The 21,733-nt window shown below is 42.2% G+C and overlaps 1 protein-coding gene across 4 annotated transcripts in view; it reads left to right on the top strand.

Moving 5' to 3' along the window:
* mob2a (MOB kinase activator 2a) overlaps positions 1-21,733 on the top strand; it is a 71,388-nt gene that overhangs the window by 33,932 nt on the left and 15,723 nt on the right. The window contains exon 1 of one of the 4 annotated variants that reach the window (XM_074678475.1): positions 1,171-1,489. The exons of 2 other annotated variants lie outside the window; for them this stretch is intronic. In XM_074678475.1, coding sequence (XP_074534576.1) covers positions 1,452-1,489 — 38 coding nt within the window. In that variant the 5' untranslated portion in view covers positions 1,171-1,451. Of the gene's footprint in view, positions 1-1,170; positions 1,490-20,660; positions 20,880-21,733 lie in introns of those variants that run through there. One more of the 4 variants, XM_074678473.1, reaches the window with a different exon arrangement.

Raw genomic sequence — 21,733 nt, 5'->3', positions numbered from 1 at the left:
AGAAGCAGCAGATGAGGGAGGAGGTGCAGTGTTGTCCTGTGATGTCATCCAAAGTTGTGTTCAGCAGAGTCGGGTGAAAATATCTGCACTCAGATCTGTTTCTCTGGATCTCCTTTTGCTTTTACCCACAAAGGACGAGCTGCCGTTACATAACTATTGTCGTCTGAAGGTGGATTTTGCCTTCACCTGAGCCGTCTCGTTCTTTTTCTCTACATGCAGCAGATTTTTGTCTCTCAAACAAAATCTGAGTCAGCCTCTTTGACATTCAGCGTCAGATCTCCTGCCTTTGTCACTGCTGCTTAATCCTGTGTCAGTCCAGTCCAGTGCTCACTGCAGCCTTCGATTAAAGCATCACCTGACCACTGCAGTCCACTGTGTGTGTGTGTGTATGTGTGTGTGTGTGTGTGTGTGCTTCCTAATAACTCTCTGTCCATAAAGAGGGGAGTAAAAAGCAGAGGACAAAAGGGAAGTAATTGCTTTTATTGAATCCTGCAGGGAGCAGAGAGGGAGATGTAACAAGGTCCATGAATCAGTCAGTCTGTGTCCTTCACCTTAAATGCCCACACCATAACAACAGCACTCTGCAGTGATTGGCTCACTTCCTGGAGGCTTGTCTCCGCGCTAGCCCCTCCCATCAAGTACCTCTGCATCAATTGTGTGAATGAAGAGTCACTGTTATTGCATAAGAGGGGGAGAAACAGTGAATTGCATCTTTTTTTTGGTCCCTCAGTGTTGACTTACCAGTCAACAATTAGCCATGTGCTGTTGTGAATGAGTCACTCATCACTGTGTGAGCAGAGGCCTGAAAAGGTGAGACTGCTTCACTCTCCTGCTGAGTTTGACTTCAGCTCAGGTTTAGAGGACTGATGTGTGTTTGGTCTGTGTGGGATGGTGGAGATGGGATGTTTAGCCCTTGTTTAGGATGTATACAGATGACTGAGATTCCTGCCTGCCACAGACCCCCCCACCCTCCTCTTGTTGTGTCTCCTCTGTCCCTCTGTCCATCGCTCCCTGCAGTCCACCCTGTGCTGCCCAGCAGTCAGCAGTTTGTTTATGGGACTCTGTTTGCCAAGCTAATCTTCCCGCCTTTCAAGTGGGAGCCAGCCAGCAAACGCAGGAGGGAGAGAGGGAGGGAGCAGGAGGGAGGGATAGAGAGACGGAGAGCGAAGAGTGTGAAAGTGAGGCAGGCAGTTGCAGTAGTTGGAAAGAAGAGAGAAAGAGAAACATGCTTGAAGAAGCGTGTCTGGACTCGTGAAGTATTTTTTTCCTCTCTGTTTTTAGAGTCATTGCTTCGTGTGTTTGCTCAACGTCCCCACTGCTAAAGTCTGTGTGAGCTGCGTTTCTGTCAGACGCTGCGTCCGTAAGATGCTGGAGCTGCTGCACCTGTAACTAATTTTGCGAAAAGGAGACGTGGAGGTGAATAGGAGGAAAGGTGCTTCATCGCCGGCCGGATGGGGGTTCTGGTTTGCTGCGACTGCTTCTTCTATCGGTAGTTAACCAAGTCTCTCATATGTACCTCTTTGACCTTTCCTTTCCTCTTGACTTTTGTTGATGTTTACATCACACCATTAATCATAGCATCCTTTAACTTGCATCGTCAGACCTTTTATAACTCCTTCATCCCTCCTCTTCCTCCTCCTCTTGGTTCTGTCTGTTATGCTGCTGCGGTTTTGTAGGAGACATTTGAGGACAGTGCTGCTGTAGCAGGCAGAGATTCTGCTGTAGTCAGACACACGGCGTGCCTCGACTTGTGGGAGGGGAGGAGGAGGAGGAGAAGGAAGGAGGGAGTAAGGACAGAAGGACAGTGATGGCACCTTGCCAGCTTCTTATATCTGACTGAAGGGGAGGAGAGTTAGGCAATGCTGGGTTCAGGGTTTGTTAGCAGAAAAGGTTAGTTGCAGAGAAAGCTGTGAGCCAAAAGTTAACTTGTGAGCTCTTCCTGCTCTTTGAGCTGTGTTTGGCAGGGCAGCTCTGTTTGTTTGGACACAGTGTTCCCCTCACAGGAGCACAGAGACGTGTCCCTTCCTTTTTTAATGTTTTAGCTGTTTGCGGAGCATTGACCTAACAAACTTTGCCCTTTCACTGCATGTTCCCACCTGCATTTACTTACCTGCAAAGTCTGAAAGGTGTTAGAGGTGGTTTTAAACCTGACAGGCTCTCATGCTCTTGTGTAGCTGGCGTGATGTGATTTGATTGAAGCTCAGCTCTTTCTCTCGCAGGCTGAGCTGAAAGGATCTGGTTCCCCTCTCTTGTGGTTGTGGGGTGAGCCTGCCTGAGCCTGGCTTCACTGCTGTATAAAGTCTAAATATAACCCTCTGGGTCCCTGAGGAGGGTTTTGATGGTGAGGGTAAAATTGTAGCTTTAACTCTGACACACACAGAACAGCTGGATTAGATTAGGCCTCACTGTGATTGGGACTTTGTTTATACCTCACTGCTTCTCCCAGATTGAATTAGAGCCTGCTGCTCACGTGTAGATGTGTGTGTCGTGTATCTGCTCATGTGTTATACTGGAGGCTCTAGTCAAATAAACACAGGAGCCCCGTAAAGGCACGGCTTGTGCCAGCTGTACTTACGATCCTTGAGGAGTGGGATCTGGACAGAGCACTGATGTCTCACAGGCTCATTAACCTAAAATGAGCCGTCATGTCTATTTTTAGAGTTTCCTCTCCCTCTGTGTATCTGTCAGCCTATCAGGTGGCTTGGCAGTGAAGTTAAATGGCTTGATTGATGTGTGCGTTTTGAGGCACACCCGTCCAAACAGGTCCTCGTTGACCTCGGTCCAGGCCAGCACCCGGTCTCGGGGGCTCCGGTGTTTCAGCTTTCAACAGTAGCATTGTGTGCAGCGTGGACTCGCTGCCGGCTCTCTGTCCAGAAGTGTCAACTCTGATTTTGATCGTTAAATTTCGGACAGAGAGACTGAACAGTGAGTCCTTCTATGACGCATGAAGTCACCTTTTTTTATTCCTCTTATATATTTCAGAAGTGTATGGTTTTATCCTGGCAGAAACAAAGACTCTATGGTCTTAACTGCTTTGGTTTGTCTTGGACGACACCAACAACTTAAAATGTCAATTCCTTAGAAATAACTGCTGGTTTATGAATAGTACCATAAAAAATGAAACTTATTAAACATCTTGATTCATTTTCCCTTAAACAAATTAGAGGTAATAATTTGGCTTCTATTTCAGGCACCAGGTTTGTGGAAATATGCACTTTTGCCAAGAATGTAATCAAAATATCAAAACAACCTTATGTCTGACATTTCCATAGCAGGGACACTGTTTTAATCTGACATTGGTAATGTTTTGTTCAGTTGAAAGTTTAACCTGAATTGATGTGATTTAAAAGTCATTAGTATAAGACACTATAACTTAACGGTGATGTTTTGTTCCCTTTTGTCACATTTGGTAGCTGTTCCAGCCTTTCTGTCAGTCACAGAGCCACACTCTTGAGCCTGACCTTGGCTTTAAGCTGTAAACCCTTGTGACACTTTCACCAAAGTCGGTGAAATGTCCGTATGAAATGGCAAACAGGGCGCATTCTGTCCCTTGCTCACACATGCACAAACACAATTTTCCAGGCTTCCCTCCATCACAACAGTCCCGAGGCAACAACAACAACAACAACAACAGATGGAGTTGAATCCAAGGTCAAGTTTCATTCAGAGCTTTGTCATCCTTTTTTTGTTTTTTACATCAAAGTTTTGGCCACCTTGTCTTCACACTCAGCTACAAACAATCCAGCTTCCCTCTCAGTAAAGAGGAGTAATACTGCTTTTTGTCATAAGATGCATCATTGTTGTTGTTAGAAAGCAGATCATGGGGCTCCAGCAACACAATAAAAGCTTGTGTGCCTGTCTTTTTTTTCCTCTCAGGATCAAGTTAGGTTGTAAAACGTGTGGAACAATAGTCCTGAGTGTCTCATCATACTCTGTGTGTCGTATTAGTGGAGCAGGCCATAATGCGTCCATGTGTCTCTCATTAGCTATCTTTGGCTGCAACATTCAGCTCAACAAGGATGTTATTCTCCACCAATAAACCTCAGCTCAGCAGACTCCTTCCTCTTATAGCTTCCTTTCACCAGGATGGAGCTGGATTGAGCTTGAAGTAGTCGGTCTTTGAGAAATGTTCGTCAAAGAGTGAGGCTGATGCAACCACAATGACATGCATATGAAATCTCATGGGCAGGCTTTATATGTTGTTGAAATGTTGTTGTAATTTTCATCTGGATGTGATATTTTGAAGAGGAACTTCTATGGCTTGAAGGAAAAACATATCTGGTGTTTGTGCTGGAGGATTTTGTTGTTCTCAGGAATTCCTCTGATTTCCTGGGTGCTAACGATGATCCTTATGGAGAGCAGATTAACCCTGCTCAAGGTGACTGATAGGGATGGGAATAGAAAACTGGTTCCTGTTGAGAATCGATAAGAAACGTTTCAATCCATCGATATCGTAAGCCTTTGTGCTTAACGATTCCCTTATCAGTTCTTTACATTTTGCTGGAGCCTCTGGGCCTTATGTCAACTAGTCTGCTGCAGCTATCTTAGCTTAGCAGTTAGATAACGTTTCCCGTGAAAACTCTGATTCAGGATTTTCAGCTTAAAGTTTTACTGAAGAACTGACTTCATAAAGTAATGTACATTACTCTCTCTTTCTCAGGAGATTCATATTCAGTACATTCGAAATGGTATAAATCACCTTATTTATCAAAATAACAAAATAGTGTTAGCTTGATGCTAACGTATATGGGAAACTGCATTGATATGCTAGCAGTTCGCATACATCAGTATAACAGCTTCAGAACAGAATTTCAACTTTCATCACAGAAACATATCACATCAACTCTTTGTAAAAAATACTGAGAATTTCAAATGTCAAAAGCTAACAGGCAATTGAAAGCTATGGCTGACTTCATAACTACAGAAAACTTCTAAACAACTTAAACCATTGCTATAACCACTTTGAGACACTAGAGGGCCTACTTGAATTATTAATATATTACAACTCAGACATCAACATCACATTGTCTGCAATTTTTACCTGTTTCTGTATAATTATGCCCAGAAATATCCAGACTTATTCACTTACTTAACTAAATGTTGTTGACACAGAAAACCTGTAAATCTATTTTTTTTACCAAAAAAATTCATAACAGGAATTGATAAGGGAATTGATACAGAATCAGATCGATAAGCAGAATTGATAAGAGCATAGGTGTTGACAAAATCTTATCATTTCCCATCCCTAGTGACTGAACTTGATTCCATCATGTGAGATGTTACGCTCCTATTGTGGAGGGACACAGTCCAGTCAGAGCGTATGAAAGCCGTCTTAGTCTTGACTTAACTTGACTGACCGTGCTTCTCGCCTTTCACCTGTCCTCCAGTCACTGCGGAGGGCAGACCTCACACACAGAGCCAGTTACATAACACAGACACTGTGTGTGTGAGAGAGTGTGTGTGTGCAGACCAGTCCTGCTGGCTCAGGAGGAGGAGGAGGAGAAAGAGATGGCCTTGCACTAACCTCACCTCCGCATTTAGATCCACACAGTCAGCAGAGATGTACTCGCTTAAAAAACAAAGTTCTTCACAGCAAAAAACAACTTCACATTGACCTTTGTTTAAAAGTGTAAATAAAAACAAGAGATGACTGCAGCATGCTAAGCAGCAGTCCATGTTTATCAGTGATGCACTCAGCAGAGAGGAAGTCCTCTGTGTGTGGCAGCAGGTGCTCTGTAGGAGCTGGAAACTTCATGGCTGCTCAGTGTTTCGGTTTGCAAGTGGAAAATGTCTCCAGTGTGTGTGGCTGAGTTTGTAGGTGGTTCAGGTGGCAGGAAAAGCGCTCCGCACCGTAACAACAGGCCTGAAGCCTTGAAAGAGCCGTAAAGACGGCAGGCAGGCAAGCAGGCAGGGAAGCTGTTTGTTTGTAGTTCTCGCTGCAGCAACAGCCCGGCTTTCTGTGTGCCGCCTCTGGGAACAGGAGGCCCATTTGGAGGGAGACAGGAAGTGCCTGGGCGCCTCACTTCCTGTTTATAGAGTTTGTCCCAGGCAAGAGTCAGAGGGAGGGGCGGTCTGGTGCGGCCTAACTGAATGGGGAGGATGGTGGGTGAGGAGGTTAGCTTTTCTTTTTTCTCTTTACTTCTTCAAACACACACACACACAAACACAGTTGCCTGCATAGTTGTGTAATTGCCTCTGTGCCGCAGTGTTTTTGGCAGCTGTGAACCTTCATTTCTTTCACTCATCTTCCATCTGACAGGGCAGTGTCACCATCGACTGACCACAGGGGAAGAGGAGACTGACAGGGACAGTAGAAGCAGATTTGTCGAGTACAGTTCATCTCGTTTCACCTCCTGCCTCATGATCCAATCACTGAGTCACTCACTGATTGAACTCTCTCCTCGTAGGAACACTTTTAATCAGAGGGAAGCTGCAGAGGTGGTTGCACCGGAGCGTGCAGGGATGCTGCAGAGTGCTGACTCCAGCATGTTCATGTTACTGAACTCGAGGGCTGCAGCCAAACAAGGACTAACCTTAAATACCCTCGAGCTTCACTGGAGTTCCTCTGAGGGCTACGGTTAAGACACTTTTTAGTTGTTCTCTTCTGGGTGTTGCAGACAGATGTGTGCCTCACCACCATCCCCCTCGGGGAGGAGATGAGGTCACTACATAAGCTCATCTCCTCCCCAGGTGGGAGCAAGTTACTCCTCTAGCTTGAGCCAATCATAGGCTTGTTTGCACCTGAATCCCCTGGTGAGAAGTCACACACACATACACACCCTCGCAGTGTTAAGAGCCTCTGATCTCATCTACTCATAAAAGGATCCAATTATATTGCTCATCCTTTACTGAAGGGTTTTATTCATCAGCTGACGAGGAAGGAGAACGTGAATATCAGCACGCCTCATTGGCTGACGCACGCACTTCTCCACGCTCCTGCTGCTCCAAGGACATCTATTGATCTGACCTCTCTTGTGTCCTCTTTCTATGCGTCTGTCTTTCATTCTCCCATTCTGAAACCAGCTGCCTCCGCCCACTTCCTCCCCTCGCCCATTGATGCACCATCTGTAGGTGACATTTTGTTAGGTGGCATGTGTTTCTGAGGATGTCAGCTCACACAGACGTACCGTTTCCCTCGTGTATGTGTTATTGTTCTTTTTCCCTCCACAGGCCATGATCTCGTATTTCCTCAGTGCCAGCCTCAGACAAAGGGCAGAGCCTCGCTGTGGTTTCACTGTCATCTCAGCAATCCTCGGAGCACAACATGCATGCTTTGTCAAGGAATTTCCATAACATGTGCCACTATTTTCCCTTTGTCTCCAAGCCCCCCACCTCCCCTAACATCCCTGCTACGCCCCTTCCTTTCCTCTGTTGTGGCCGCACAAACACGTGACACTGCTGCCTTGTCTTACCTAACAACACCATTCTGCTTTTAACCTCTGCCAAACACGTACACACACCATCTGTTTTTACTCTTCATTAACCCAGAGGGAGTCATTTTTACTAACAGCAGTATGATCTGCTGTCAAAGACCTGAAGACAAGTGTTTGGGTGGATCACGTCTGTAACAGAGCCTAGCGCAGCCCTCAGACGGCGACTTAGCGCTGCTTTTTGTGTTGTGTGGCTAACTGTGTGCTAACCATCAGGACCTCTTGTGCTGTTGTTGTTGTCTGGGTGGATGACAATAAGAGGCGTTGCATGTGATTAAATCATGCCCACATTGCTTCCTGGAGGAGACTTGACTTCCTTGCATGGAGAGGTGCTGCTCCTGACACACATTAATGATAAGAGGTTAAACTCAAACCCATGTTTTCCACACTCTGGATTTTTACTGTTTAATCAGCGTCTTTCTTCGCCCAAACCTGGGTGTGACCTTTTCCTGTGCCTTCATCTCCTCACTGTGTTAATCAAACTCACACAATGGAGCAGAGTTTCCTCTGTTATCAGATGACAGCGAGATCTCGTCTAGTCATCAGGAGCTTAATTTATTTGCCTCGTGTTATTTTCTTTAGCCTTTATTGTGCTGTTTTTTTTTCTGTTTGTTTTTTTGGGAGGAGGGGGGGCAGTGTAGATGCTTTTATTTTCTCAACTTTTCAAGCTGTCATTTCCTGTTTTCAGCCATCATCATTTGAAGATCTGGATTAAGAGGTGGTGTTTGTATTTGCTGTCCTTTTTCTCTCACTTTGACCCTGTGTGTGTCTGTGAGTCTGTGTGTAAGTTGGCTGGTCCACAAAAAAGACAGGAGGTGCCACTCATCTTTGAGCCAAACAGTAAACTTTGACCTTTTTTTTGTTTTGTTTTGTTTTTTGACTGTAATGCAGATTTTTTTTAACCCTGTGTAGGATTTTACTACCATAATTAAATTTTTTAGGTTTTTGATTGTTGGCCAGCAAAAATCAAAATCAAAAATCTTTTTTTTTAATTCTTCATTTTAGTCTTTGTTTATAAGCTGGAATGGAAATCCGAAACACGTGATATGCACTTTTGGGGGAAGATATTGCTCCTGATGTAGTCTGTAGACATCAGCATCATCATGCAATTTTTTTCACATGGTCTGTTGTTAAAAAAGCAAACTAAAAATTCCAAAAATTGGAAATTTCAATTAATCACTCACAATTTAATTCAAATCATCATAAAAGAATTGAATCGTGAGTAAAGCATAACGTCCCAGTCCCATTAAATACACTAAGTCTGACAAGAAAGTTGTCGAAGGTTCTAAAATTTAGAGCTGTAGCTATCGAATATTTTAGTATTTGAGTATTCTACTGAAAATCCCATCGATTAATCGAGTAATCGGATAAAATACATTTTTGTTTAGTTAAAGAGCAGTTATTTTTCAAATGAAATTTTTTCTCTTTAAGAAATAGAATTTTCTGATACAGCATGTCAATAAGAGCACTTGCTGTGTTAGCTCCAAAATTTTTGAACACACTTTGACACATTTTTTGTGCCTTGTACATCTCATCAAATGTTGCGGACCCAAATGGTACCCGTTTCGTAGAATGACCCATTCGTCTCCAAACTCCAGAAAAGAAGCTAGATTTGTTGCTAGTTGCTATTTTGTATAAGAGGCAGCTTGAGGGGTCTGAAAACTCTCTTAATACGGCCTCAGCTCTATTTGAAATACCACTCTTTGATTTTTTTTTTATTATTTAACGATTCCTCGAGGCGGAGAAAATTACTCGAGTATTTTCTGTAATCGAGTACCTCGAATCATTTGAGGAATCGTTTCAGCTCTAATAGAAATGCAGTAAAAATTGTGAGGGGAAAAGCTGTGTCTTTCCTAAACACTTATTAGGATAAGTTCAACACTTCATGAAAATACAGAAGCCTAAGATCCAAACTTTTACAACATGTTTACTTTCAGTCAGGAGTTCAAGTCCCACAAGTTTTGACCCGGTCTAGTTAGTTCGTCCTCTCAGGGGTCAAAGGGCAAAAACAAAACTACAAATCAAACATGAGGTTGCTCTTGGCTCACATACCAGGCTGTCTGATGAATCAGCTCTGTCTGCTGGTGCAGGAAATGGAAACAGGTCCCCCAAACCTCCTCTTTCATCCCTCACCTCTGTTTGTTATTGTTTGTATCTCACAGAAACTGGCTGAGGTTATGTAATATACCTGGAAACAGACGTGTGCTGAGAAGTAGACTAATGTGATTTGACTTGTGCTCTTAAAGCAGCATGTTGATCTCATCAGCCGGCGTTAAATCATCATTCCTGTCGACCTGATTGCTCCTTTGATCCTGATTCAGGTTGGCTGATGCTGCAACATGTCTGCCTTTATGTAATAAAGGTTTTGAACATACTTCACATACTGTGGTTGCCTCATCTCATTGGTCACGCTCTGCTGGAGTCAGACAGCGATGTGTAGAACATGTCGGCACGGTCACTCAGGCAGAGATGAAGTATATCTGCTTCACATCAATCCTTCTCTCGTTCCCTGACTGAGCGAAGCTCGGTTTGACTCAAATTATCCCTCTGAAGGAACATTTAGTACATCTGTGATTATGAGTGTTTTCTCTGGGAAGCACCCGTTGTTACGTCCACATTCCCCTCATTAGGAAATCTGTGACTAAATGGCCTCACTTAGGAGTTAATGAGCTGGATCAGGGCAGGCATGCAAGGCCTCGGAGCAGAAAACAGAGCCACCCAAACTGTGAGCATGAACCCCACACCCTCCTCTTTATGTCTGCTCCTTTTGCTCTGTAAACTAGCCAGCAGCAGCCTCCACTGTGCTGCCACTGTGCTTCTTTGGTAATGTCTCATCCTTCGCTGATCAGCTGGGCTTTTTGCCTCTTAGATGAGTCTGATTTAGAGCTGTCGCACTCTGATCCCCTCTTTTCTGAGCACAGATTTCCTCTCAGACAGACGAGGAAATCTGTGCTCGCGTTGCCGTCCACTGCGTGTGCTTGTGGGCGTTTTTCTTCTTCGGACCATAAAAAGAGAGCTCTGTTCACCTACAAGCCTCATCAGACTTCAGCACAAACATGGGCGCTACTCCAACTCTTTTTCCCGCCACTTCCTCTGTGCTCGCTCCATCTTTGCCTGTATTGCCTGTACTCTACACACATACACAGGCTGCCTCTTGTGCTCCTGAGCAAACAGTAGCAGATGTGTGACCGCAGCTCTCTGCACACCTCCTCTTGACGTCACAGACTCCTGTCTTCTTGACCTCTCCTCACTCTGTTTTCACTAAAAAACTGCTACACCTCAGCGACTTGTATGTGTTTTTTTTTTCACTCTGACGTGTTACCCAGCAGTGGAAAGTAGCTCATTTAGTTTCACACTCTTCAAAGGTTGCAGGCGTCCATAGAGTCAGCACAGGGTCGGTTTTAAGTGTCACCCACACAGCGTCCACACCCCTATTATAAAACCAGGAATGGAAAAGTGAGTCTAGCAGTGAGGTTGTGTAAGTTTTAGACACAGTGTTGGGTTAAGGTCTCTCCTGAGGGTGGGTTCTGTTCATGATGATGGAGCTCTCTGTAATCTCACATTTCTTTTACACTCGGACACAAAGAAAAGAGCTCTGTGTGCCTCCGAGCTCCTCACCAGAGTCAGGTGTCTACTCTATAGGTTGAAAAACTCACGTGTATCTTTTATGCCAGCAGGTGGCAGTGTTGTTCTCACACCTGAGTCACTGCTGGTGTGTGTTTTGTGTGTGTAACAGATTTCTCGCTCACATGCTCGACCAGCCTGCACACTGCTGTGTTATGTCCGACCTGTAATCTGAAGGTGATGTTTGGGTTTGGTTCAGAAATGTTCAGTATTTTATCTGCAGTTGGGAGATCAGCATGGCTTGAGTGTGTGTAGGGTGTGTAGGTGTGTGAGTTTTATGTGTTGTGTGTGTGTGTGAAAGAGAGACCCAGCCTCAGTGCCAAGGTTATCAAAACTCTCCTTGGAAAGCTGCATTCTTTTTCCTTTTTTGATGTTTTTCTGGGAAGACGAGCGGCCTACGGGAACTTTTTGTTTCCTGGGGCAAGGCTCAACTCATGCACACACGAAAAAACATCTCAATGAGGTTTAATAACCCGTTGAATGACTTTAAACTCACTCTGTGGTCAACTCTGTAGGAAAGTCTTTAAAGTTCACCTCCTGATGGAGATTTTGTAAGAGCACAGTCGAAGCTTCGGTACTTTTTTTGTGTCAAGCAGATCGGGATTGAACTGAAGAAAAAGGATCATGTAGGCAGGCTGCAGTGTGATCACTACCAGCTGGGATGATCATTATATGACATTTTTTTCTTTTTCACATGTTGGATTGCTGCTGATTAAAGGGAAAAAAAGAAAGAGAACAAATATATGTATTTAAGACACACTTGAATATAAAACCAGAAAATCAAGTGAAAAAATAACAATGAAATATTTGAAAACACATTGAATCCTTTTTGTGTTTGTACTTGCTCTCGCTTTTCACCAATTAAGAGTAAATTTAACATCAAAAGCGCACAAACTCGTTTTAATACGGAAGCGTATTGCATTCACTTGAAGAAAAAAAAACAACTCAGGTTTTTCAGAGTAATTTATTCCTCGGTTTGTTTTTTTGTGGTAATTAATTTTGTTTTTCTGATTAATATTTTTTTATTGGTTTGTTTTTTGTTATAATTATTTCTGTTTTTATGAGTAATTGTTTTGTGGAAATTTTGTTTTTCTGATTCATATTTTTTTATTGGTTTGTTTTTTGTTATAATTTTTCTGTTTTTCGTGGTATTTTTTTCCTCCTGTTTTTAGGAGTAATTTTTTTTCCTGAAGTATCGAGCTACTTCGAAATCCCGTGAGAACCTCCAACCTGCAGACGACTCCCGTGGATGTGTGGTGGCTCCTGTGTCCTGCACATAGGCTATATGCCTTATCCTCAATTTTCTACCGATCTGTACCAGGTCAATAAAAGTAAGGTATTAGCCACACACAGGGTATAATACCCTTGTTATGTTTTCGACTTTATCCTTATATTTTATATAAGTCTATTGTTCAGTGTAATACTTTAGGAATAGACAAAGATGTGGCATTAAAAAATGCATTGCTTCTACACTGGAAATCCAGTAGAAAGTTAAGGATGAGGAAAAAATTACCACGAAAACCAGACAATAATAAAAAAATATTAATCAGAAAAACAAAGTTAATTACCACAAAAAAATAAAACGATAAAAAAATATTAATCAGAAAAACAAAATTAATTACCACAAAAAACAAACCGAGGAATAAATTACTCTGAAAAACCTGAGTTGTGTTTTTTTTCTTCAAGTGAATGCAACACGCTTCTGTATTTTCATGCTGAATTATCACTCGTTTTATTTTATTTATCTAGCAACGCTGGATTCTCTCAGCACCTTACACACAGCTGTGGTTCAGGTCATCATGAGAACACACAGCCTTCATTTTCCCACACTCGTCTCCATGCCTCAGTCCCTCAGTCATGTGATCGGTCTCATGACACTTGATGGAGTGAGTGTCCATTAGCATGACGGAGAGCCTCATTACCATCTCCACCTGAGGACACACGGCCACATTCTGGTGTCGCTGTGATGCAGCAGGATGTCACATGTGACTCCACAGCTCATGCTCTTCACCTGTTTGTCTCCCACCTCGAGTGGTTTTCTCTGACCTTCTCCCCTCTGTCAGGTCCCCAGCCATTATCTCTCCGCTGCCCTTCACCTGAGCCTCTGGGCTCTAATGTGCACGCCAGGTGTGTGTGTTTGTGTGTGTGATTTTTGCACTTGACAGACAGGTGTTATTGCTGCCCAGGTGGTGTATTAGAGGATGTATGCAGACTCTCCCCTGCTAAGGAATGTAAGGAGGAGTGCAGGGAGCGGAGAAGACATGCTGCGACAACCTCCCACTCTGCTCTGCTCTCATCCAGACTTCAACTTTAACTCTTAATCTCTCTTTTCATTTTCTTCTGCCTTTTTTTTACTTTTCCTGTTTCACCTCTCCTCTCTTGTTTTCTCAGCTTTGGGATATTTCATGCTGATATTGTAGCATTTTATCTTGGCAGTTTCCATTCTACAAACAACACCAGTCTGGTATTTCTCATCTCCTGTCTCCCATAATGAAAAAAATCTTTCTCTCAGTCATGCACGAGTCCCAGCGTGGCCTCCTGTCTGTCAAACAAACCTGGCCACTCTCATTACTCTGCAAACTTTCTTTTTGTAGCAACTTATGTAGCAGGGAAGTATGCAGAAGCAGATTCTTAACTTACCTGACTTCTAATAGGATTATGCATGTAGCTTCAGTTGAACAGCAGAGTGCTATTTTTATGTGTATGTCATTGCTGCTGTTAAATGGAGCTTGAAGTCACACCCTCAAATGTTTGCTTATGAAGTGCACACGTCTACCTCCCAAACAAGAAAAGTCAAGTCAATCCAAACAGAAAAATGTACCTCTTAGGCTCTGCTCTTGACCTCCTTTCAGCACACTCTTCACGTTTTTTTTGTCTTTTTCTTCAGCTCTCTTTTGTTCAGCTCAGCTCTATGTGTGTGTGTGCACAGAGCGATGGCATGTCTTTGCATGCAGCCCTTCCCAGACAGGAATGCAGAGCCAAAGAGCGATGAAGCCAGGAGGGAAGAGAGAGCACATGTAACCAAAGAGCGAGAGGACGTCAAGGCCTTACAGGTGGAAAGAAGAGCATAGGTTAAAGAAAAGATGATAGACAAGAGCTGATTCATGCTGAACGGGTTTGAAACATTGGTCTGATGACAGTAATGCAGCCAATCGTATGAAAAACATTCAAAGCAACACATAAAAAGGTAGATAATCTGTCAGATTATTCCAGCCATGTCAGCTAAAACAGCGCTCTTTAGTATGTTTAAGAAGGTTGATGTTGCTGGTTGGGTCGTTGGGTTCAGTCTTCTCTGACCCTACTGATCTTTATCCACGCCTATAGAAACCCCTCCTGGCACAAAGACCTTCAGTCTGAGCTGTTTTCACTGGCTAAGACCTTACCTAAACATACTACTCCACTCCCACACTCCCAGAACGCATTGCAAACTGAAGGTCTTACAGTGCAACTTGGACCTGCTCTGATTTTTATTCATTCATTCTTAGTTTTAACAGGACTGGGCGCCCGACACGTCCGTCACCTTGATCTCCGCTCTGATTGGCTGGAGATCTGCTTGCATGGAGGCAGGAATGAGCTGTTGCCAGGCCCCAAGGCACATCTGCTGAGTTTGTGACTCATCTGCCGCTGGCCTGGACTCAGTGTTTTCTTTGTCTCGAATAGGTGGAATGTCCACTGACGCTCAGACCCGACCTGTCGGGCCAGCTATCCAACTCCTCTCAGCAGCAGGAAAGCAAGAAAATCAGCTTTGTCCAAAATCTTAAACTCATGTTTTATGTGGACATCTCCTAATGACAGGGTTCCCGCGGATCCTTGAAAAGTCTTAAAAGGCATTGAATTCATAATTCTAAAAATAAGGCCTGAATTGGCATTAAAAAGTCTTAAATCCAAATTTCAGAAGTCTTAAAAATTTGAACACATTGGTAAGATTTATGTTAGTTTGAAGTAAAAAATAAAAATATTAAGTAATGTTAATCTATTTTTCTAAATAATTTCCTGATTTACTCTCGTGGCAACATTGTGTAATCACAATAGCGGAACTAACCAAAAGTGTGATCTGGTTGCACCAGAAGCTTTTAGAACAGACACATGTCTTGGTTCTACCTAGGGTGCCTGTAGAGAGAAAAAATGAGGAAAAATTGGCAAAAAAAATCCAAAAGTGGCTAAGGAAAATTGATTATGGCAGCAAAATTGAGATTTAAATTTGAAATTAAATTTCAAAAACCATGTAAAAATTCCAAAAATGGTTGTGACAGTGGCCAAAAGAGATGAATGGGGGCAAAATAGGCATAAAGTTGTAAAAATGGGGTTAAAAAAAGGTAAAAATTGATATTGTATGTAAAATATACATTGGGTTAAAATTGCCTCTAACCCAGGTAATTCATGTGGTGTTTTTGTTTGTTAGTTTTGTTTGTTTCAATTGTGGTTCGTTGTCGACTTGTTTTTAAATTTGATTTCCAACGTCATTAAAAAAGTCTTAAAAGTCTTAAATTTAACTTGCCTTGAGCTGTAGGAACCCTGTAATGATGTTTCAGCAGATACTGTCATCACAGCACCACCTCCTATCTGATGTGTTTCTACGTCAGCCCTGTTAGGAATTGAATTTCTAACATTCTTCTCAGGTGTTGTCGTCTTTTCTGCCCTCTGTCTGTCACTCTCATCAGTTTTTGCTGTTATCAGGTCTATTGTTATTCCTTTGTTGTTCTGATAAGCACATTCGTGTGTCATGTGTAGCACTGACGTCACAGTTTTTTCCATAAACTGCCTTTATTTAATCGTCCTTCATCATCCGAACACCAAATGATGACTGGTTTTCAAATTAAACCTGAGCCCTTGGTCTCTGTATTTCTTGGGTGGTTTTCTTTTGATGCTGTTAGCACACTCAAAGAAGCTTGTTATTACTGATTTTTAAAAAAGCTACTAAAACTTCACTCAATAGACTCACACAGGGTTGAATATTAATTTAATCAGAATACTTGTTTGATGTAAATCACTCCTTGTGTAGCATAAAAAAGTTTAGTCAAGATGTTATGTAAGTTTGAGAAATTAAAATGTGACCACAAGCATTCCCCTCTGACAGAAGGATGAATCAAGTTGGCTGTTTGGATATACGTAGTGCCAGATGAAGCAACATCTGGTTTTGCGGGGGCAGGTGGCAGATGACTGATGCAATGTCTTGTCTGCTCAGAGGAAGGGAAGGTGTCTGTGACGTTAGCAGGAAAGAAAAAGTAAACCTCTGACCACCAGACACAAGAATGCAGCCATTGCTTTCCATCTACGTCAGACGTTGTGTAAGAAAGTCCAACTCGTGCTCCTTAACGGCACCATCTCCTTCTCTCCATCTGATCCGTCAGCCCTCAGCTGGCTGCAGGTGTGACTACTTATTACCTGTTTAACCATAGACACAGCCATGTAGAGGCAAAGCCAGCTGCTCTTTAGCTTTCATGCCTGCTTCATTGAAGCACTTTATCCACTCTTACTCTGCACTGAATGCTGAGGTCCCGGCCCTCGGCCAAGCATCAGTGATCTTGAATAGATGTCTTCTATTTTCAGTGACCGCACGGATCCAATAGTTGGAGGTAAATTAATGGAAAGTTCCCTGAGCACGAGATTTCCATTACAGCAGCAAACGGCTTTTTCTCTGCTGGTTACAAGTAGAGCCTTCACTTATCAACTGTACTAACAATGTTACACTTTAAAAAAGTCCTGGAACTCTTCTCAGGACACAGGAACTATTCTTCTAGATACATTACCTGGAAGTTAATCAACTCGTTTTCATACAAACCCATTTTTTAGTATTTAGAACAGAGGCCAGCTTTCTGTCTTAGCTGCAGGAAGTTGTCTGAACAAACAGGCATACTCAAAAGTTTCTCATGTAATTGATATATCCAGTCTGAAACAATCAGGGGCTTTCTTTCTCAGGTTTAAACAGCTAGCCAGGAATTTTGCAACCTTTTTCTGTCTCGCCCTTGCTGCCACAGCCCACCCACACCCCACTGTTGGCCACTCTCACACCTGGTCATAGATCTCCTCATCAGCTCAGCCACTCACCTGCTCACACAGTCTCTGATTAAGCCTCTCACTCATTTTATGCAGACCCACTCACACTCTATCACATGCACACACACACACATATGGCATGTTCCCCCTCCCTCCCTCTGCACTGTTCTCTGTTTTCTTTACAGGCCAGGCAGTGCTGATGCTATTTTTAGCACAGAGGGAAAAGTCAGTGCCCTGTTCTGGTCCTCCCACCACCCCCACCCTGCTCCTCACCTCTCCTCCCCACAGCTTCAGCTCCTCATCACACAGAATATGTTTGAAGATTTGGAGACAAGGCAGAAACAAAAATGCACGTGCCTCATTCAATCCAAAAGCCTCAGAAATTTAGAACCGGTTAGAAGTTAGAAGGAATTCTGGATACTTAAGTCTAACCACAAGTAGTAAAAACAAAAGCACATCACACACTTCAGGGTAAAATTAACAGTATGTGTGCCAAAAAGAACAACACAGTTCACTCCTTCGCATTTTCTCATTGACTCTTATCACTCTTCAGTTTCTGCATGTCATTACAGATGCCAAACAGAAAGAATGTGCTGCAGCACTGAAAAGTTCAAACATTTAAAATGTGAGTTGCACCGGTGAAATGGCTTTATCATCTGATTGGTTTACCAGATAAACTTCAGAGCCAATCAAAGAGAGCCGCCTGATTTCTCCTCAGAATGTCAGGAAGGGCAGGTGTAAAACTGACACAGACCATTTAAATCACTTTTTATCATTTCTTTTGATCATATCAAGTCTTTTGTTGCGACTCGCAGACACACACAAGTTATAAACTCACATAGACACACACACAGACACATACAAAGGAATCCTCTTATACAACACCCGCACACTCTCTTTTATCTCCCCTAGCCACATTCACACAAGGAGTGCACATAACTCTGCAGATCCTATAGAACAGAATAGTATGTCTTTGTATGTGGCTGTGCAGTCAGCTACTTTAGTGTTTCCCACATCTGCAGCTCCGGCATGGCCTCCCAAGTCTGCCTGAGGAGATCGACAGGAGAAAAAGACAGCTCCAGAAAATGGGAGACAATGAGAGACAGAGGTGAAAATAAAAACAAGACAGGGAGGAGAAATGTGTGAAGAGAGCGGCTGAAGAAAGAATAAGAGAGGATGTTTGTTTGTAGGGAATGATTAGAGGGAAGAAGAGCGAGGAAATGATAGCTCTGCATCACACGTTGTAATCTTCTCATGAGCTGCTTCCCTCCAAATAGGAAGTGTTCATTTCCTCTGGTTCATGTTTAACTACTTAGATGTTGTTGCCTCAGTTTTAAATCATTTCCATAATACCAACTTCCAAAGATACTGAAACAAACAGCAGGCTTCCCATGCAGAGTCAAAGATGTAAATCACCAGTAGATAATACACAGATTTTCCTCCACAGAAGTATCATTTAACACAGAACAACGGCTGACGGAGGTGTTCACAAGTGTTTCTTCTCCTTAAAAGCAGCAGACCTGGTGATTAAAGCCTTCTTAAATACTGAGGCGGCAGCTTTAGATCATAAATCTGAGTTGGCTATACCTTTCTTCAGATTGCACAGGACTGAAGGTCACGCTGCTGGCTCAGCTGCTGTTTGCTGATGTCAACATGCTCGGCGTGTTTCAGGCCAGCATTCTTCACCATTTGCAGTAAACACTGTTTTTATCAGTTATTATTCATCCCTTCTCTCTGCAAGAGTAATTAAGGCACTAACAAAACAGGTTTAAGTAGGTTATAGCATTCTTTTAATGTCTCCATGTTTCTTCTCTGCAGGGCTTTGGTAAATGCTGCTAACATTAGCTTACTGGCAGGTAACACATTTTAACAATGAATTCAAAAACAATTGTGATGTCAAATGAAGGAGTGATTTGCAGGAATACTTTAGAGGGCTAGATGTTGCATTGGAAAATCTCTAGCAGAAAGACGTGTCTCTTTGAAGAACACTTAAATTATTGAGGCTGGTAGTTTTGTGTGCCACTAAACTAAAAACAGGAAAAATATACCTAAGCTTTGCAAAACACAACTTATTCTGATCCGGATTGATAAACTGGGCTGTTGCAGTTCCTCAGGTGAGGCTTTACCACACAGACAGAATCTCTTGCTCTCAAACAGGCTTTGTTTGATTCCCTCACTGGTTCCTCAACTCTGACGTGTTTGAACACGCCTGACTGCTGCCAGCCTGCCATAGTTAAACTCCAGGTGAAGTTCACAATCGGCATGAGGAATGTTGCCCCACAGTCTCCGCATGTTAGCTTAGTGAACCCTGCTGCTTTTCTACAAACGCAAAAAAAGTTATGCAGAGTCAGCGCACACATTTTAACTTGGAGCAAACTGCAATGTACAGATAAATTTTAAACTCTCGTAAAAAAAAAAATTTGAGAACGTTACATACATGTTAGACTTGTATACCCTCTTCAGCCTGTGTTTTTGTTAACTTGCTAAATATGTATATGAGTTGTTGAGCTAACTCACAAACCTGGTTCAAATCAGTGTTTTTAATTTAAATCAAAGGCCAAGTAATGTTTATGTTAACAATCTTAGATAATAGTCTTATTGCTTCCTTTCCCTGGAATTTTCAACCAAAGTTAGCAAGCATACTATTTTTACCCAGCCAAATAATGTGAAGTTTAAACCATTCATGTTAAGATAAATCCAGAATATACATGCCATTGCATTTACATTTTGTTTCTATATGGAACTTGTTTCTCTTTGAAAAGAATATATCAGCTGAATTCTTTGAGCATTGATGTGAAGGTCATAAAAGAATAATAATAATACTGATAATAATAATAATAATAATAATAAACTTTATTTATATAGCACTTTTTAAAACAAAGTTACAAACTGCTTTACATCATAAAAGCAACCAGTAAAAAGAAATAGAAGAGAAGAAGTGAAAGAGAGGTAAAAGAGAAATGTGAGGAAAAGTATTAAAATATATAAAAGTATTAAAATGTATAAAAGAACCGTCACCCATAAAAGAAAGGAAAACATCTGTAAAAATTAAAGCATTAAGGAATGAAACAATTAAAACAACAAAGGATAAAAAATCTAAAAGGATTAAAATACTGCCCATGATACTGTCACTTTAAAATAAAATAAAAATAAAGTAAAAGCAGCATTTTGACGATTAAAACACGCTCAGCTAAAATTTCCGATAAAAGCACATCTATAAAAATGTGTCTTTAAAAGAGATTTAAAAGAGGATAAAGTATACATATATTTAACAGGATTCACTATTTTTAAAAAGATCTAATATATATTTACCCAGTCGTTTAAAAGCTCCCGTTTGAGTAAACCTGTTCCCAAACAATAAGAACATAAAATGTAGCAACACCTTTTTTATTTTATTGTAGTCTTCAGTTATGAGCTGGCCACCTGTTGCTTCACTGAAACTACACTTCAGGGAAACGTTCAAACCACGTCCACATGGGCAGACTTTGACGTCACCACAGCCCGCCCACACAGCCCGAGTTCTCTTCCCTGATTGGACGAACTCAGCCTGAGGAGGACGGCCCCCTGAAGAGACCTCTGATAGTTTTGTGTTAACAGTGCAGAAGTCAGGAAGAATACAGAAACACCAAAACTTCGCTTTTGTTGGAGAGAAGACTTTTGACTCATCTGTCGGAGAAATATTCTGGCTTCGTATATATTAATGTTTTAAACTATGGTCGGAGATTATTGCTCCTTTTCTGGGGATAAAACGGACATGCACTCTCAGAAAAACTCCAAAAACGGACTTAGTTGCAAAATGGTGCTTCAGGCTGTCGGAAAAGTACTAAGGTAAAAAACATGCTGTCTTTAATTTAACTTGACAAAGAGGTATCTAATGTGAAAGTGGGTATTTCACTGTAGAATAACACTTTTCTGGTTTAATAAGCTCTAATGAACCTTTAGTAGAGTTTATAAGATTTACCCTCGTTAATGTGTTGCAAACTGCTGCATTCTGAGTGGTGTCTGGAAACTCCGTTAACTACACATTTGTACAACGTGTTTTGTTTTTCGTCGATATTTCAGGTATCACGCAGCTTCATTACAGTTTCACAAAACGTGACTGAAAGCCACGTTGTCCGCGGTGTTTGGAAGTTTTGTGGGACCAAACGGAAAACTCATTAATAAGCTAGTGTTTCGATGTCTTTTGTTGCCCCTCAGTATCTGGACTTGAAAGATACTTGTGTCCTCCTCTCAGTGGTAATTACAGCGGTATTGAGACCCTCTGGTTCCGGGGTCAGGGTAATTCACAGACCGGTGGTGATAGAGGACGTGTACCCTGAACGCCTCATTCCTCCTCCTCCTGCTGCTGCTCCTCTCACTAAACAAGACTCAACAAGAGCCAGAGAAATGTGACACTGTCTTCTCAGTCTAATAAATTATTAAGGGTGCCTGTTAACGATTTAGTCAAGACAACTGGAAGAGGAAATATTTTCAAATGAGAAAACTTAGAGAGCATTTTTACAAAGCACTGTGAGGTTGGTGGTGAAAATGGGGGGTAGTTGGACTTTCTTATTAAGACTGTAGGTTTTATTGTCACCTGGAAACAGTCCAGATATATTACACTGAATTACAGTTGAAAGTCCATGCACCTCATTTTTTGTTTGGTGTTTGCCGCTTTAGTATTAGTCCTTTATTTTTCTCCA

The sequence above is a fragment of the Halichoeres trimaculatus genome, unplaced genomic scaffold, assembly GCF_033239565.1.
Source record: "Halichoeres trimaculatus isolate MK-OKI-2021-1 unplaced genomic scaffold, fHalTri1.1 fHalTri1_scaffold_10, whole genome shotgun sequence".
Taxonomy (NCBI): Eukaryota; Metazoa; Chordata; class Actinopteri; order Labriformes; family Labridae; genus Halichoeres; species Halichoeres trimaculatus.
This window is presented reverse-complemented; position numbering and strand designations above follow the sequence as displayed.